At 36.4% G+C, this 19,281-nt stretch overlaps 2 protein-coding genes across 2 annotated transcripts; one reads left to right on the forward strand and one right to left on the reverse strand.

Annotated features, from left to right (window-relative positions):
• The first annotated feature begins 381 nt into the window (after positions 1–381).
• Positions 382–13,815, forward strand: LOC139950336 (GMP synthase [glutamine-hydrolyzing]-like). Its single transcript, XM_071948956.1, has 17 exons — positions 382–502; positions 2,946–3,059; positions 3,295–3,386; positions 3,827–3,941; positions 4,321–4,418; positions 5,250–5,353; positions 5,562–5,755; positions 5,982–6,035; positions 6,364–6,475; positions 6,942–7,154; positions 7,296–7,514; positions 7,628–7,743; positions 8,612–8,737; positions 9,938–10,053; positions 10,377–10,507; positions 11,060–11,232; positions 11,440–13,815. The coding sequence occupies exons 2-17, from the start codon at positions 2,967–2,969 to the stop codon at positions 11,539–11,541; spliced, it is 2,058 nt and encodes a 685-aa protein (XP_071805057.1). The 5' UTR covers positions 382–502; positions 2,946–2,966; the 3' UTR covers positions 11,542–13,815.
• A 44-nt stretch (positions 13,816–13,859) lies between these two features.
• LOC139950337 (uncharacterized) lies at positions 13,860–19,249 on the reverse strand. The gene is made up of 9 exons (XM_071948957.1): positions 19,120–19,249; positions 18,541–18,662; positions 18,227–18,292; positions 17,840–17,970; positions 17,397–17,559; positions 17,001–17,117; positions 16,466–16,570; positions 16,028–16,114; positions 13,860–15,793 (listed from the first exon to the last, which is right to left on the reverse strand). Exons 1-9 carry the CDS (start codon positions 19,190–19,192, stop codon positions 15,620–15,622), a joined length of 1,038 nt encoding a protein of 345 aa, XP_071805058.1. The 5' UTR covers positions 19,193–19,249; the 3' UTR covers positions 13,860–15,619.
• Between the last annotated feature and the right edge of the window lie 32 nt (positions 19,250–19,281).

Consider the following 19,281-nt stretch of genomic DNA (forward strand, 5'->3'; position numbering starts at 1 on the left):
ATCGGATGAGTAGGCCTACCTTGCAGAGTAGATACATTGGGTGTGTGTGTATGTGGGGGGGGGGGGGGGGTGAGGGCGGGAGGGGGAATTAATGTTATTCCGGGGAACAACCACCAAGCTGACACTAAAGTGTTGCTAATTAACATCATCCACTACCTTTGTTTACATCCCTGGGCTTAATCTACAATACTACCACAAATTGATTGCAGTAATTTTGATATTTTGTTTGAATGATTAATTACAAGTTTGTTGTGGGGCTTTTTATAGCAGAGAACTCTCGCAAGCGGATCGTGCAGCAGTCCATGCCGTCGCATGAGGGCGCTGTTTCACCTCCGCTTCTACGTATGTCATGCCATGTACGTTACATGTATGTTACATGTACTGTACATTATGATGGCGCACGTTATGTAGCATGCTGGATGATTTTCACCGCCGGACAATTTCTCGTTTTTGTGGAGACTGCCACTTGGAGATTTGCTTTTATCTGTTCTAGTATTTTTCGGTGAGTAAAGTAACTAAGTAAATAATGTACCATACGCGTGTGTACAATAATTAGTTAACAACATGAGAAATGTTGTAAATGAATGTACAGACAGCCGTCCAGACTCCAGTCAATAGTCATGCATTGATTGCTAGTGCATGCAGTGCATTAGTTGCGATAACGTAACCCTCCTGCCGACGGCGTATCCGGAGGGTTACGAAGCAGACGCAATGTGAGCAGGGCGAAATGGTTAAAAACGTACAATTTCGACAGCTAGTCAGCAGATTTGCTCCATTTTTACCACTTTTGAAAATCATGACACAAATTCTAGAAACACGAACTTGATCCTCAATGTCCGGTCCTACTAAAAGCCGACAATAAGCCGACAACGCCGACAACAAGTCCAGAGCGCCGCCAACACGCCGCCAACAAGTTTTAAATACCTCAAAAATGGCAAATAAACCATAGATATATTAGAACTATGTGTGTTTTGTAATATAAACATAAATTTAATGTAAAAAGTTCACGAAAAGTGTGAATTTTTAACCAGAAAAAAAACTTAACGTTCACGGAGAGCAGTCGGACGCCATCTTGGCTTAAAAACCGTGTTTGGACCAGACCATTATGATACGGGTAGATTTAGCACTTGTCAACAACAGAGGGCGAGCTTCATGTGAAGACCTTCACTACAGTGTGCACAGTGCATGACGCCCGCCCTCTATTGCTAAGTCTGACTCACCCGCATCATAATGGACTGGTCCAAACACGATTTTAAGCCAAGATGGCGTCCAACCGTTCTCCGTGAACGTTAAGGTTTTTTTACTGGTTAAAAATTCACACTTTTCGTGAATTTTTTACATTAAATTTAAGTTTATATTACAAAACACACACAGTTCTAAAATGTATATGGTTTATTTGCCATTTTTGAGGTATTTAAAACTTGTTGGCGGCGTGTTGGCGGCGCTCTGGACTTGTTGTCGGCGTTGTCGGCTTGTTGTCGGCTTTTAGTAGGACCCTCAATGTCTAATGAATCCTACAATATCACTCAAAACACCATTGAGGAATTAATTTGAAGAAAAGGCACAAAAACTTACCAGATTTCCGAGCGAAAGACCCAGGTTGAAGATTCGAACCTGAGGGGGGCGGAGCTTCGACCGTGTGTGCACGTCACTGGGGTCAACGACTCAGCGCTGCGTGTGGTGCATTGTGTATCCCGGTAACTGTGTAGCCGTAGTCTTGATCCAAGTCCAAGACCATTGATGTTGCGCGGTCACACACAACCAACGTTCCGATCTATGCACGGCAAAAACTGTACACGCTTGTTATAATCGAACGTTAGCGGGCGCTCTGTTTCTCTGATTTCCTCATCTCACCGCGTGTACAAGACTATGGTTGCACAGTTGCAGGGATACAGAATGCACCCCACACACGCAGCGAGTCCGTGACGTGCACAAACAGCCGAAGCTCCGCCCCCCTCAGGTTTGAATTTTCAACCTGGGTCTTTCGCTCGGAAATCTGGTAAGTTTTTGTGCCTTTTCTTCAAATTAATTCCTCAATGGTGTTTTGAGTGATATTGTAGGATTCATTAGACATTGAGGATCAAGTTCGTGTTTCTAGAACTTGTGTCATGATTTTCAAAAGTGGTAAAAATGGAGCAAATCTGCTGACTAGCTGTCGAAATTGTACGTTTTTAACCATTTCGCCCTGCTCACATTGCGTCTGCTTCGTAACCCCTTCGGCTACGCCGTCGGCAAGAGGGTTACGTTATCGCAACTAGCAGTGCATGGGACCATTGCTTACAATACATTACAAATTACACGGCGGAGAACCGGACCACACTACTCCCAGAACTATTTCGGTTTCGTCCGGCTATCATCTCCCTATTTCGGTTTCGTCCGGCTATCGTCTCCACGGGAGACGATAGCCGGACGAAACCGAAATAGTTCTAGGAGTAGGACCACACATGGCACGCACTGAGGCTGAGCTGATTTGAATTATAAATGGGTCATTCCTAGGTGTCATCAGCTAGCATGGCTAGGATTGCGATAATGTAATCCTCTTGCGACGGCGGAGCCGGAGGGTTACAAAGCTTACTCGAGTGAAAAAGGCAAAATAGTTTAGTCAACAGATTTGCTCTAATTTTACCACTTTCAAAAATCATGACACAAATTCTAGGAACATGAACTTAATTCTCAATGTCTAAACTCTAATGAATAACACTCAAAAACACAATTGAGAAAATATTTTGGAATAAAGGAAGGAACAAAACTTAAATACTAATTATTTTTCTAAAACATGTTAATCTAGTATCAATCATTTGTACAAGATGTAGGTCTAAAAAGGCTATGTATTGGACACTTGGCAAACAAAATGCCAATTCCGAGGTGTTTCGGAAATAGTCCCTAGAAAGGGGCGTGCGAGTGATAACTTACAAACTGATGTTTCAACTTATATTTCATTTTAGCTCCGATCCTCACAAGAGACAATGAATGGAAATACAGACCACACAGATAACAAAGACAGTGGTTCAGTTGAAGAAAAAGTTGTCATCTTAGATGCTGGAGCACAATATGGAAAGGTAAATTAATCCCATGCCAAGCTCCCCCTTCCTTCCTTTCTCTCCCCCCCCCCAACATCCCATTGTTTGGACCTTGACGTTTGACAAGGGGGGTTCAAAAACAATGTGCTTCAGGAGGATCAACCCACGACTAATCCACACAAAACGTTTGCAGTTGATATGCAAAGTCCTTCTTGAGTTATCACTCAGACATCTACTTTCATCTTAACAATATTATGTTTTTGTTTTTTCTTAGGTTATTGATCGCAAAGTAAGAGAGCTGTTTGTAGACACAGACATCTTACCTCTAGATACTCCGGCATATTTAATCAAAGAAAAGGGCTACAGGTAGTACACCTTCCCATCTTAATATTAACAATAAGAAGATTTATTAACTAAGACATTGAATTTAATCATCATTGTGATATTTTGTGTTTGCATTTATTTGAGAATAATTTTATACCCGGTTCATTGCAGTATTAGTCAATGCCTGCCTCTGTGCCTGTGGATTGATACCCGGTTCATTGCAGTATTAGTCAATGCCTGCCTATGTGCCTGCGGATTGATACCCGGTTCATTGCAGTATTAGTCAACGCCTGCCTATATGCCTGCTGATTTATACCATACATTATACTGTGAGCAATGAGATAAAATAAAACTGTAGCACATATTCTATATTGTAAACTTGTAGTTGTACCCATGGAGGAAGGAGATACATTATACATAACCAAGCTAGGGATGACATTCTTGCAAGCCATATGTTTTTATGAGCCATATTTTGTTTGTAGGGCTATCATCATATCTGGTGGTCCTAACAGTGTTAATGCAGAAGATGCACCTGTGTATGATCCAGCCATCTTTCATTGTGGTTTACCAGTTCTTGGGATTTGCTATGGACTTCAGGTAAATCACTATTTGACTTCTTTTGTGCTTACTTTTAAATGTAAAGCAACTTTGAACTACACACTGATATCACTTTGGCGTTTCTGATCAGCGGAGGAGTGGTATGCGAGTTCCCATGTAAAGCATTGGTATGCATGATCCCACTGTAAAGCATACTTAATATAACTGTGTACAGCAGTCCTCAATCAAGTCATGGCATCTAGGTGTTTGGTTGATCTGGAGTGGTCAGGGTTAATCTTAAAGTTGAATTTGACTTGATAAACAATGTTTCCATGATAAAGCAGCAATTGAAATTTAAATGACTTAACACAAATGATTTCATGAACGCCAATTGTGTTATGCTGTTAAATGTTAATGTAGAAATCTTTTTTACTCTCAGATGATCAACAAAGAATTTGGTGGCACTGTGCAAAAAAAGACGGTTAGAGAGGATGGACAGTTTACCATAAGCGTCAATACTGATGTGACATTATTCCGGTGAGTATAGTGAGGGTAGAACACAAGCTACATGTATTATAGGTAACAGTACTCTTATCTGGAACCAGGAACAAATTGCCTTGGCTTCCATTCAGGAACTAGAAACTTATCGCTTTGGCTAGTAATTGATATTAATAATATTGAACAAACACCAACCCTCAAAAATCTGAGAAATAATTCATGCATAAATCATCTCTCAAATTCAAATGTTTTGGGCTGAAAAATTATCCAAATCATCTTACTTTTAAGGGGAGTTCTTTCTCATTTTAGTTTGTACTATCAACAGCTGTTGTGGTTATCATTTTTGGTTTTGAGTATTATCACATATGAAGCTGTTATATAATATTATGTGCACTTTTATTAATGACATTTTAAGGGGCTGACTTTTTGAAAGGTTGACATTATTGGTGAACTGTACTGTAATTAAGATACACATTTCTTCAAAAGGTCAAGTGAGATGAACTTTGTAAGAGTTTATTATGAAGGGTTGACAGTGTTGAAACTAAGTGACTATTCAAATATACAAGTAAAAGTTATGCAAGTTAAAGTTTAAGAAAAACATCATTTAAGCACAAGGCTTTATTCCGCTTATACATAACACCAAGGAATGTGTAATTATCACAAACATTGTAAGTTCACAACACACATTGTTATAAAATGGTTGGATTGAAAGTTGTACTTGAAATTTGCAACAGACAGATTTATTATGAAAACCGAAAGTAGACAGTTCATGTCTACAGAAAACTAGATATGGTTAGTTGTGTGTTCAGTGGAACTTGCAACCTTTGGTTGTGGTTTGTATCATCATATTGAGTTTTTGTTGTACCTCAGGGGCCTTGCAAAGGAACAGAAAGTACTCCTGACTCACGGAGACAGCTTAAATAAAGTGGCAGATGGTTTCATTGTGGCTGCTACATCAGGAAAGATTGTCGCAGGTACATATCTACTCTTTAAAAACTCACAATTTTGGGGGTTTAGTGAATTTAAATTTCTTTTCTCTTTGTGTTTTGTGGTATTTATGTACTATGTTTTGTGAGTAATTGTACTTTTATCTTTGTTTTGTGTGTGAATTGTCTGGGGTTAGGGATTGTGGAAAGGTATCATCTGTTTATGCTGGCATTTCTATCTGTTTGTTTCTAACAGCAATTGCAAGTGAGGAAAAACAACTCTATGGAGTACAGTTCCATCCAGAAGTAGACCTGAGTGAAAATGGCAAAGAAATGATGCAGAATTTTTTGTTCCGCATAGCTGGTTTATCTGGGACTTATACAATAACAAGCAGGCAAGATTCCTGCATTGCTGAGATCAAAGAGAAAGTGGGCTCAAGTAAAGTTCTGGTAAGTTCATTGTATATGGCTTTTTGTTTCATTATTTCCCTGGCTTCTTTTCTCTTCTTTTAACACATTTTTGTTGTGTTGTTGTTTTTGAATTATTTCAGGATCCCTCTTTAACAAATGGTCACAAAGCATAAAGAGATTTTATGGACCCACCTGTAGCCAAGTATAGATGAGATAAAGGCTTGAAAACTAATCTATGTTTTGATGACATTGTTTTATTTTGCAGGCATTAGTAAGTGGAGGTGTAGATTCTACTGTCTGTGCTGCACTGTTATCCAAGGTAGGGTTAGGGTTACGCTATTATCCAAGGTAAATGCAAGTACTAAGATATTTCAACACTATTCAATGTCTGTCACTTTCATTGCAAGTCCATCAAACAACTTTCTATGTTTGCACAGTATGTTGATTATATGATTACTACTTATATGGTGTGCCCTTCCTACACACATATCTAAGATGCTTCTGCTATAAGATGAGGGAAATCTACATGGAGTTTCATGTTGGAGTCCAGTTGAGTACAATTCTTGTATGAGTGTTGTGGTTTTTCTGCTGTTTTACCAACTTGGGCTGTTGATGAATCATAATTGATGTACACTTCTGTTTCCTAGGCGCTTGATGAGGATCAGGTATTAGCAGTACATATTGATAATGGATTCATGCGCAAGAATGAGACGCAGAATGTACAGGAGTCACTTGAGAGAATAGGTCTCCATCTTAAAGGTAAAGTCTCTAGCATATCAGAAGTCATTTAAGAATTGGTGCTGCTAATCTCATCAATATGTCACTATTACTAATTACAAAAACGAACTTTAACTGTTTTAACTCAGCATGCAATGAACCATCAATTTGTTTCATTTTCAATATTCTGCCCTAAGTGTGGCCGTATTCTTTGATGTGTTGTTACACCTTGCTGTCTACTTACTTAAATTTGGAGTTTATGTGATGAAGATGTAAAGCGAGCTAAATGAAATCTGTCTGTAACATTCGATACATAACCTAATATGTCTCAAGGCTCCAACTTGTGTCTTTTTGGATAAGTGAACTTTATTTCAATCACATACCGTTGAGTGTCTCAAAGGATACTTGGCTTTACAAAAATTGTTACGCCATTTTGACTCCGTTAAAATCCAATAAATACCTACACAACTACACTATGTTCATATATCTTTGTATTGTTTTTTATTAGTTGTGAATGCATCCCAATCTTTCTACTGTGGCACAACAACCGTCCCAGTAAAGAAGAACGATCCCAAGTCTGCTAAGCGTACAACTAAGATGCTAAATACAACCAATGACCCAGAGGAGAAGAGACAGATTATTGGGGATACATTTATGAGGATTGCTGAAGAAGTCTGTATGGAGTTGAACCTCAAACCAGAAGATACCATTTTAGCACAAGGTAAAAGTTGGAGATATAAGACAACATTGCATCATATATCTACACAACACACAAAGGAGGATAGCATCCATCCTTTTAGTTTATTTTTTAGATCATTTGTTTTTGCTGGTGTCATGTATTAGACATTTTGTTTGTTCACAGGAACGTTGCGTCCAGATCTTATTGAGAGTGCATCCCACATGGCAAGCGGCAAAGCAGATGCAATTAAAACCCATCATAATGATACTGAGCTTGTTCGTCAGCTAAGACGTGAGGGACGCGTTGTTGAACCCTTGAAGGATTTCCATAAAGACGAAGTAAGAGCATTGGGAAGAGAGCTGGGGCTTCCTTGTGAATTAGTACAAAGACATCCTTTCCCTGGTAAGCAAAATAAGTGTTATTTTAGTTTATGTATTTATGAATATGGACAATATTAATGGATTAGTGGAACTAAAGAGATATTTCTGACAGTTTTGTAATTTATTTGTTACTAGGTCCTGGATTGGCAATTCGAGTCATCTGTGCTGATGAGCCCTACATGTGTAAAGACTTTGTTGAGACAAACTCTATTCTACACATCTTAGTAGATTACAATGCAGCAATTAAGAAGGTAAGGTTAATTGCTAAAAGGCAAGATTTTTGTTAATGCTTGTCATGTTTGTGGCAATGTCTGTTTGCAGTTTGTTCATCAACACCCTGGACTTGTATCTGTTGATTTATTTCAAGGGGTTTTATTCTAGTTACTTCTTTTCGTTAAATTCCTCTGAACAATCTTAAATAATATGTGATAAAAAATGTTGGTGTTCAGATGATCTCTACAACTTTCAGTTTTATTTTAAAGGAACACGTTGCCTTGGATCGGTCGAGTTGGTCTTTGAAAAGCGTTTGAAACTGTTTTTTATAAAATGCATATGGTTGGGAAGATGTAAAAGTAGTATACAATGATCCACACAAACATGCCTCGAAATTGCACGGTTTTCCTTTTACCTTGTCGACTAACACGGTCGGCCATTTATGGGAGTCAAATTTTTGACTCCCATAAATGGCCGACCGTGTTAATTCGCACAGTAAAAGGAAAACCACGCAATTTCGAAGCAAACTTGTGTGGATCATTGTATTCTACTTTACAAACATCTTTTCAACCATATGCTTTTTATAAAAAACGGTTTCAAGCGCTTTTTATAGACCAACTCGTCCGATCCAAGGCAACGTGTTCCTTTAAAGAGGCAAATTTGTCATCACAGAGATGAAAGGCTTGGCCGTTGTCACGACCAGACCTTTAGATATCTAATTGAAATGATGTAGTCTGTAAAACCTATACAATGTAACATCCGCTACATTTAGGGAGCTTCGTTTCCACACCAAGAGGAACATTTTATTAATTTTTTAGGATTGTTTTTTTTTTGTATACAATCTGATTTATCTGTGTCATGCTTTATGGTGAATTGATCATGTTTGTTTTGTGTTTTTCTAAGCAGCCTCATGCATTAATGGGTCGAGTTACATCTTCAATGTCCGATGAAGAACAAGCTTTACTCTGCTCCATAACATGCTCAGATCAGTACTGTGCAACCTTACTACCTATTAAATCGGTTGGCGTTCAGGTAAGTTAGTCACATCGACCCTATACTTTATGTTAAGGTATCTTATAAGATGCTCAGATCAGTACTGTGCAACCTTACTACCTATTAAATCTGTTGGCGTTCAGGTAAGCTAGTCACATCGACCCTATACTTTATGTTAAGGTATCTTATAAGATGCTCAGATCAGTACTGTGCAACCTTACTACCTATCAAATCTGTTGGCGTTCAGGTAAGCTAGTCACATCGACCCTATACTTTATGTTATTATAAGATGCTCAGATCAGTACTGTGCAACCTTACTACCTATCAAATCTGTTGGCGTTCAGGTAAGCTAGTCACATCGACCCTATACTTTATGTTAAGGTATCTTATAACATGCTCAGATCAGTACTGTGCAACCTTACTACCTATCAAATCTGTTGGCGTTCAGGTAAGCTAGTCACATCGACCCTATACTTTATGTTAAGGTATCTTATAAGATGCTCAGATCAGTACTGTGCAACCTTACTACCTATCAAATCTGTTGGCGTTCAGGTAAGCTAGTCACATCGACCCTATACTTTATGTTAAGGTATCTTATAAGATGCTCAGATCAGTACTGTGCAACCTTACTACCTATCAAATTGGTTGGTGTTCAGGTAAGCTAGTCACATCGACCCTATACTTTATGTTAAGGTATCTTATAACATGCTCAGATCAGTACTGTGCAACCTTACTACCTATCAAATCTGTTGGCGTTCAGGTAAGCTAGTCACATCGACCCTATACTTTATGTTAAGGTATCTTATAAGATGCTCAGATCAGTACTGTGCAACCTTACTACCTATCAAATTGGTTGGTGTTTAGGTAAGCTAGTCACATCCGCCCTATACTTTATGTTAGGTATCTTACATTACATGTATGTGAAAATCAGTGTGAGTGCCACTGCGAGATCTCAACTGGTGTGTTTTGTGCGTTAGAGAAATGAGAAGGAAGCTGGCTAAATTTGTTCATCAAGTTATTGTATTTTGAAGTGAATAAATAAGTAGAAAGATGTTAACTGTAATACAGTGAGGCAATATTATGTCAGCTGTTCATTTTATTTTTGGAGTGGGTAATTATATTTGAAGTTGGTTGATGTACCTTCATCACTATCAATTTGATTAGGAACTATTCCAGCATTCAGTGCAAGATTCCACTGTATAATGTCTGTAATGGAAAGTTTCTTATTTACCTTTATAGGGAGATGGAAGGACGTACAGTTACGTAGCTGGGATTAGTACTCGCTCAGATCCTGACTGGGAGAAACTCTTGCTACTTTCTAAGATGATCCCTAAAATATGTCATAATATCAACAGGTATGGTTAGAATCAGTAGTGATTAGCAAAACTTTCAACAATCCTGTGTTATATAATAGATGTTAAATCGTGTGTTAGCTCTAGGTCCCCTTTTTTTTATTTATGTGGTTCCCATTTCTGACCATTCCAATGTTTGGCCTTTAAAACCAAAACCAAAACAAACCTGCCATCCTGCCTTGGATTTTGTTTAATTCAGTTTCAATAGAAGAAACCAAATCATGACTTGACCCAAGTGACTTGATGCTCCAACTCGACACAAATGACTCAACTACAACTCTGGTTATTTCATTCTAACATTGTCTACCTGTTTTCACTTCCTTTAGAGTTGTTTACATTTTTGGTGCTCCAGTTGAGGATTCAATAACAGACGTTACCCCCACTCTGCTTACACCAGGTGTGCTGGGCACACTCCGACAAGCTGACCACTTAGCACAAGCAGAACTTGTCCGAAGTGGTACGTTACCTTTTACTCAACTTAACTTGAATTGAGCTTATAAAAAACCTTTGCCAACATATTTTCATGTTTTTGACTTCTCTTCCTGTTCTGTAACTTTGTCCTGATGAATATTTGACAACTTCACATTTTTGTGTGTAACTTTGTTTCTTGTATCTAACCAATTAACAAATATATACTTATTTTAGTGTTTTGTTTGGAATGTCATGAATTGAATGTATACTTGAAACATGTTATTTAGCTACTATGGTTCTATATATGGTTTGAGGCATTGCATGCTGAGGTACCAAATGAAATATATACTATTGTCCTACAAAGTCAAAGGGTAAATCGTAAATATATTTAAATAGCATTTACTTCTGTAGGTCTAGATATGCTTTCTTACTGATACTGTTATAATTATTATCGGAATATAGGTTTGCTATAATGCCAGTTCAAAAGTCATAGTTTCATTTTGTAAATTAAAAATTACTCTCAAATTTGTTACTACACCAAATGATTTCTTCGTTTCAAATGAATTTGAGATTGAAACTACTTCTTCCAACTGCTTAGGCTATTACAACAAGATCAGCCAGATGCCGGTCATCCTAGTGCCTATTCATTTTGATCGCAGTCCCACAATGCATCAGCCTTCATGTCAACGAAGTATTGTTATACGAACATTCATCACAAATGACTTCATGACCGGGATACCAGCACAACCAGGGAAGCAGTTACCAGAAGAGGTATGAATCAAGAAACCCAAATCTATCATGTTCAATTGATTTTGATTTCTTTTAATAAGAATTATTGCTTTTAATTCTTAAATATGATTAAACTGTTCTTTTTGCTTAGGTCCGTTGATTATATATGTTTATTTATTGAATATTTGACATGTACGAAGTGATTTTGTTTGACCTTTCCCAATTCCTCCTTTTTGTTTCCCCCTATAGGCTCTGAATAGAATAGTAGAGAGTGTGTTGACTGTACCAGGTATATCCAGAGTTCTGTATGATCTGACAGCCAAGCCACCAGGGACAACAGAATGGGAGTAATGACATTCTTGCCATCTGCAGGCTGTCATTCTACAGTCTGGTCATAATTTGTAGTGTTGCGCTTTGTAGTGTTGCCATTCTGCAGTCCATATTCTGCAATTCAGCGTTCTTCAAAGTTGCATTTTTGCAACCTGGTGCTCTTTTGATTTTTAGTCCACAGTTTTGTGCAGACAGATTTTACTGAAAAGAATTGTTTCTACTCACTGACAGAAATAATCTTGGAGTTTATTGGAAAGTTAAAAGTAGCAGCTGTGTTAATTACATGTTTTTGAGTCACCTATTTTTGCTAGCAAATCAAGAGAAAAAAAAGGAAATGAGCCCATTTTTGACATTAAGCACTGGTATGAAATGCACCATAAATATATGTTGATTTGCTTTGATATGTTGCAATCTGATTGGGTGGTGTATGTTTCAATTATCTCTTCCATTATTTCACTTCAGAGATACTGGTAGTATGACATCAGTGCATATTATTGTTTCAGAGCCAGTACTTCATGGAGGCAATAATTACCTCCATGTATTTGTCATTGCGTTGATGCCTCTTGAAAGGGGCCTGCATATGTGAATGTCCATAATAGAGCTGTCCTTTACTAAAGAAAAGCTGCTTTGCCATGACAGAAAGTGTCGGGCCTGAAGACTATTCTAGATCTGGGTTGAACCTTCGGGCAATTTAATCCTTTTAAAAAGCAAAGTATTTCATTTGAAATTTGACTATTTTTCTACGATTTAGCAAGCTTTTACGATTTAGCAGCTCTTTAGCGGAACTGTTGATCATGTACATAATGTTTTGAATAGGCTTCCTAAGGGAAATTATACAGATGGCTGTAATGAGGGTAAGATACTGAAATAATTTAGTTTATCGATACAAAAATTAAAAATATTATTTGATCAAGCAAGTTGTGCAAAACAATATTCAAAAACACCCCTTGAAGTAAATAAAAATTTCCACCGAATTGAAATGTTAAGAATTACCAAAATGCTTAACCCTCGGCCTGAATTACATACATTCAAATTCAATGAAAAAATATTGGCATCAGTGTTCTTTTAATTTGATGAAATTATTTTGTTATTTTGTGATTTAATAATATTATTTGTTAATGCATTATTTTGCAAACGTCATGGGAAAAACTGTTTAATTATGTCTTAACTGCAATGTTTTATACACATTTTTAAAACGATTTGTCAAAACAGAGACGTTGTTTAACGTTGTGTGTTTGCTGGGTTACAATTTGTCTGGTAAGAGACGTTGTTTAACGTTGTGTGTTTGCTGGGTTACAATTTGTCTGTTAAGAGACGTTGTTTAACGTTGTGTGTTTGCTGGGTTACAATTTGTCTGGTAAGAGACATTGTTTAACGTTGTGTGTTTGCTGGGTTACAATTTGTCTGGTAAGACATTTACATTAATTTTGTGTTGCACCAGATGTTCGGAATAAGTTGTTCTTGAAGATTTATTTTCCACTAATGAATCTAGCAGGTTTTTTTTTCCTGAAAACATAAAGGGATTTTATGCAAAGAAATATCCTTGGTTGGCAGTTAATGTTGTGCTTCATTCTTGTGATGTTTTTTTGTTTTTTTGTCTTTCAATTTCTTGATAGCAACTTTGAATTTAAATGTAATGATAATTTGTTTTGCCTGCTTCATTTGATTGTGGTGTGTTTAATATGTCAGAGTGATTTGTTTTTGTGTTTGCTCAGTTTATTCCCAAGGGTTAAATCTTCAGATTATGTCATATTTCTTAGAATTACGGGGTTAAGATGGAAAACAATTTATGTACAACTATCTGAAACTTGTTAAACGTGGACTTGGAGTACCAGCCTTGCCCGTCTGCAGGGTGTTTTGAAATAGCTTGCCTTCAACTATAGTGTTTTAATTGCAATGTAACCCTAAAGTTGACAACATATTTTCACAGGTTGGTTACTTGGTGTTTTTGAAAGTAGGGGATTTGGAGCAAATTTACCCATCAGAAAGACCATGATGTCTCTGCCTTTAACTTGTAAGTAGCTCAAAAAGTCATTTTGTTTGCATTTAAGGGAAGAGATACATTATGGCAGCCAAGTTACCATATGGTTAATGTTAGTTGTCACAAATGCAAGCGGGGAGATGTCCAACAATTGTGATTTTACAATTGTACAACTGAATTAATTTGATCTGAATAGTGTATCCAAAGTTTGAATTTTGTACATAATATATTGTGACAATATTAGTGTCTCATTTGGAGGAGTGTTTTATGTGCCTTTTACAGGTTGCATCACTATTAAAAATGACAGTTTTGCAATAAAACAACAAAATTAAACAAAATGTGTCTAGACAATCCAGAGTATGTTGTGATTAAACAATTTATTTTACAAAGTGTATTAACTTTATAATTCAACATACTGTTTACATAACAATTGTATGTACATTCAGGTTCAATCAACGCCTACATACTACACTGGAACACCCCCCTCCCCCTCCATGTACATGTATTTATACAGCAATGTTGTATGTTACGATTCAGTTTTACAACCTCTTTGTTCTGGTTGGACTTGTAACAACACATTGTGAACATTCTGAACCAAGACTAAGTTTCATCTATTACAAAACACTCTGTCCACCACTGGTGGACTACCACTAGCTCATCGGAGTTACAGCGCGATATCTTGCTTCAAGAGTACTAAGAATATAGAGACACACTGTAAAACCATTGAAAGACTGACTACTTAATGGACAATCAAGTGGCTACATATTATGCGATCTTCACTCAAGAAAGCTGTTAAATATATGTTTATCTAAAAGTATATAAACTTCAAACAGTTACAATCCTTTTTAGTTTGTCTACCAAAAGTTGTGTATTTCTGTTGGCAGACCATTAACTATTAATAAGTATTCTTATACCCTAAAATGTTCCTTCAAGATAAGTCCTTATGGTTAATAAATTGCTCCATGGTTTTAAGAGTTGTGGATTGACAGCTCAGACAAATCAATCATACTTTGAGTTAGGCTGGGCATTTCAATATTATTAACGGCAACCATGGAACTACTGTGCATTGTAACAGGCAATGGCATGCATACAATTGAATTGTTAAGTACATTATAAGCAACACTCTAAAAACCAGCCTACCATTTGTACATGTTTAACTTCTCTGAGCTACTCCAGACGTGTGTGCTAGCATTGCTCTATTTTTGCATGGAAGGTACTACACATGTAGTTGCACATAATAAATCCTAACATTAGTTTCTATTTAATTGTTCATTTTTAGAACAACACATGGAAATGAATTCATTCAAAATTTCAGAAATCACAAGGAAATGTAAATTTGTTGCAAGTGGTTTACAAAAGCCAAATGTCACTTAGCCCTGGTAGGACTTCAGTGTGACTGCAACAGAGAAAACCAATCTGGGCTAAAAGTCACACATATAATTCCATTTCATTGTTAATTCTAATTATGTGAAGTAAAAAAGGCAATGGCTGATGAACTGGTTTAGTTCTAAAAGATAACATTAATCTGTTGGCATTAATTCTACAATTTCTGACAGAAAATATACTGGCAGATCTATATTATATATACAAGGCTAACATTAACCTTTGTTATAGCTTGATAACAAATTGAGAAGTTTTGTTGGTTGAGACCAATGTGATACATATAGACGCATGTTCCATGGCCAATGTTTGAAGATGACAACAAAACTGCAAGAGGAATAATAATGTTACCAAGGTATAACAAAACAATTGTCCCGCACTGTGATGGACCAATGGCCCCCTGAGTCCAGTACAAATAACTCAAAACTATACTTTAATAAATTGTTTGGGTTGAACCCTTTTTCTTTATAATTTTAAACCACACTTCTGAGTTGTTTGCTACCCACAAACAGTAAATCACTCGGAACATAAATTTGCTTAGCACTTTGAACAAACTCTTGCTTCACAGAAACAGGATACCCGCCTATATTCCAAGTAATATACGCCACTTTTAGGATTCCCTGCTCCTTTTGCATGTACTTTATGACTTGGTTTATTTGTAAGCTTTTTTTTCTTCTGTTGGACAACTTTACTGAAACTACCCTGTCAATCTTCGAAACATCAAACAAAACTCTGTTCTTATCTTGTAAAGGTTGCATCAATTTGCGTCAATGAAGGAAGTGTTAACTTGATCTTCTTTCGATACATTGGATCTTTAGCTATAGGGTTATGCTCAAAGTATACTGTCTGTAGCTTTGTTGCATTCTTCAGTTGCTCAATGTCAGACCAATGATCAAGCTGATTACCATTGAACTGTAAAAATAAACGACAGTCATTTATAAGGCATTAGTTCATAACATAATCAACATTACTGGATGCAGGACATAATGATATTGCCAAACCTGTGTTCTCTATAAAACTATCGTACATTGGTGCAGACTTAACATAAATGTTTGTTTAAAATGAGTTTTTTAATTTTGATAGGTTGTATTGTTCAGTATGTACATTACAATGATTGGAAAGTTAAATATCAGTAACTCTTCTTACCCAAAACTCTTCAAGATTTGTTAGATGGCCGACATTCTCAATTCGAGAAATCCGATTACTGGCAAGATCTAATGTGGTTAAATTCACCTGAACAAAAATGGAATGAAAAAAAAAATAATAACAATAATTATATGTATAAATCAGCTAAGTTAAACAAAAAACAACTATTAATATCAGATCTGGTCATCCCAAAGTACAAGCTCTCTTTTTTCTGACACTCACTTCCGGAAATTAAACATTGACAAAACATTTGACTTGTAAATGTGTGGCAAGTACTGGTTCATACCTATGATGTCTGAACCAATCTTTAGTTCATGTGTTGTTTTAGTCTAGCCTTTACCAGACTCACTTTCTAGACTCAATTTTGTCAGAAAACTCATGTTGTTTTGTTCTTTCTACCCTAACCAGACCCTAACCTTATTGTCTTTATCTACTTACATTACATTGAAGATTTTCTAGTTTCTGAATTCCATTATGGCTGATGTAAAGTTCCTCTAAACTCTCTAATTCATCAAGACCTTCAAGCTTGGTGATTCTGTTGCTCTGTAAAACATGGCAATCAAGTAGTCAAGTTAACCAATTATTTAATAATTCATTTGTATTTGTTGTTTACACATTCAACAGCGCAAGCGCCAATAACAGGATGGTGAATAGGACATGTGGGAGGAAAACTTAAATGGGTGAAACTAACGCAGCCAGGTCGGGACTGAAAAACTAATCCACATCGAACCAGGGTGAAAGGCAGGGGGCAAAAAACACTGGGCCAACTTGAGTTATACATGTGCATACATGTACAATGGAGGTTGCCAAAGTTCTCCACCATTATACAAATTGTTGCCTATTATTTTCTTCTGTCCAACCTTAACTGGTACTCAAGATATTGTCGAAATGAACAGAAAGAAATCAAATGTCGTTTAGAGTTTTTGTTACTACCATGCTTTCTGCAGTGTAAATATTCTTCTACTGTACATACCTGTATACTCAGAACTTTCAGCTTTTTGAGAGGACCCAAATTTTCTAACTTGCTGATCTTGTTCTTGCCCACAAAGAGACTCTCAAGGTTCACTAATGAATCAAAATTCTCTAGTTTCTACAAGTAAAAACCAATCATACAATAATTGTTAAGATCAAATCCAAAGGGCACTACAATCAATAATGACATACCAGATTACTCTTAGACATGCTAGACAAGAACACAGAATTTCCAACACCTATCAAACTGTTCTGGAAATGTATTCATTCAGTTATTTCAGTTTTTTTCTTAGTATCTTTCATCCATTCATTCTCAATGATAAGAACCAGAAGATGGTCTTTCTTTCAAGATTTAAAAATTTATTTGAATGTAAATTGGAATCGACACATCACATACCACAATCCGATTGTCACCAAGTTCCAACATTGTCAATTGGCTCAAGTTAGAGAGACTTCTGATGGATGAAATCTTGTTGTGAATTACAAACAACTTCTGAAGATTTACAAGGGTGTCAAGATGTTCAAGCTTTCTTATCTTGTTGAACGATAGGTCCAGTATCCTGCAATTAGCATACAAACAATTGGTACTTATTTATATATTTTTATTATTGATTCTTTCCTTTCTAAATGAAAGACTTGTGTTGATATTAAAGAACAGAATTGTACCTGCTGCTCAGCTGAAGTATTGATTCCACCCATGGGTTAAAACTGAGATATGATGATTATTTTTTTAAAATATAACTGGGAGAACAAACTACGAACCACCCTGACAAATCAAGCTTGATCAATGCATGGCATGGTCACATTATTATACCATTGAGTTAGTTAAGGTTGACATACGTTAAGTTGACAAGTGTCTCAAGGTTTTCAATCTTAGTGAGAGCGTTGTCGTAAACATCCAGCTCAGTCAGAGTTGTTAACCCTTCTAGATTCTCCAACTTCTTGATGAGATTCTGACGCAAACATAATGTCTGTGGATTGTAAACAAATTATTTGAACCAAGAGATCGTTTTTTTTTTCAACTGGGAAAGTATTCAACAACATACAATTTAACATGTACAGTATTATACCATTTGGAAATGTTGTTACGTTATTTAGTGTGGATAAATCCAACTCCAATAAACCACAAATTATACTTTGTAATAATTTTGTCATTTAACTTAAGTGTTGCCCTTGATAAATCAGGAAGACCAAGACCGTTAACAGCTCAGTTTTGTGAAAACATACCTCAATTTGTGTAAGTTTTTCAAATCCTTCAATTTTCTCAATGCGTCTATGGTTTAGATCCACATCCTGCAGGGGTGTAATAAATAAAAATATAGTCAGTGAACAAACATTTTGTAATAATTGCAGTTTTCAACAAACTGTTTAATTGTGTGAACAAACTTAGTTAAACGTTGTCCAGTCCAAACTTCCTCTCTCAAAAAGTTGACAAGTGTTGATGTGACAATTTATAAAATAATAACTATTTGTTGTAAGTTGAGTGTGAGCACTATGTCTTGGGAATACTTTGAAATCAAGCCAATAGATATGCATATTACCAAATCATCAGGGTTAAGATCTATAGGAGGTAAATTCCTAGGAGGAATTTCTTGAACTCCTGGTCCTCCTGCCTCTTCTTCTTCTTCTTCATCTGACTCTGAGGCCTCATCAGAAACAACATCTAAGTTTTGAAATAGAAAACATCAACGCATCAAATCAAAGTTCATATGTTTTGTACAAGTTTTGACAAATTAAAAACATTGTGCTTACATTACTGTTACAAATACAATTACAATTACATAACCATAAGCTGATAAACAACAATTTTCAAAGATATTAGATTTACTACAAATAAAATTTAAAAAACTAACACATTTGCTTGGTCGTATTAACAAATTTCGAACAGTAACTGGGTCAATGTTGCTTTATTATTTCTACCTCCATTGAGTCCATGGTCAGACGATGGATAAGTCGCAGGCACTCATGCTTGAAATGAAATAATTGTTGACATTTGACAATGTATGATGGGTTTATGATACTTTTGTCTTATTTGATTTTTTGAAAAAGAAAGTTTTTGAGTCCGATCTCTTGACATAAAAGTTATAAATATTACTTGTATGCTGTTAAAGATGTATTACCAGTTTGTGATTTAGCTTTTTCTTCCTCTTCCTGATTTACAGATTTCTCGGTTGGTGTAGTGTTGGTCGCCATCTTTAGCCTTTTGCACCTTTTGCTCGGTTTTATTTTTGATTGTCAAAAAGTTGAACAGCGACCTCTTGAGGAAAAATGTTGTCATGAGG

Source organism: Asterias amurensis, chromosome 18 (genome assembly GCF_032118995.1).
Source record: "Asterias amurensis chromosome 18, ASM3211899v1".
NCBI classification, from domain to species: domain Eukaryota; kingdom Metazoa; phylum Echinodermata; class Asteroidea; order Forcipulatida; family Asteriidae; genus Asterias; species Asterias amurensis.

Coding starts and splice junctions, on each gene's coding strand:
- LOC139950336 (XM_071948956.1), top strand. CDS start 2,967: ATGAATGGAAATACAGACCACACAGATAACAAAGACAGTGGTTCAGTT. Junction 6,036..6,363: donor GTGCTGCACTGTTATCCAAG/GTAGGGTTAGGG, acceptor TCTGTTTCCTAG/GCGCTTGATGAGGATCAGGT. Junction 7,155..7,295: donor AGATACCATTTTAGCACAAG/GTAAAAGTTGGA, acceptor GTTTGTTCACAG/GAACGTTGCGTCCAGATCTT.
- LOC139950337 (XM_071948957.1), bottom strand. CDS start 19,192: ATGGCGACCAACACTACACCAACCGAGAAATCTGTAAATCAGGAAGAG. Junction 16,571..17,000: donor TGAAAGTTCTGAGTATACAG/GTATGTACAGTA, acceptor CATGTTTTACAG/AGCAACAGAATCACCAAGCT. Junction 15,794..16,027: donor CAAATCTTGAAGAGTTTTGG/GTAAGAAGAGTT, acceptor TTATTTTTACAG/TTCAATGGTAATCAGCTTGA.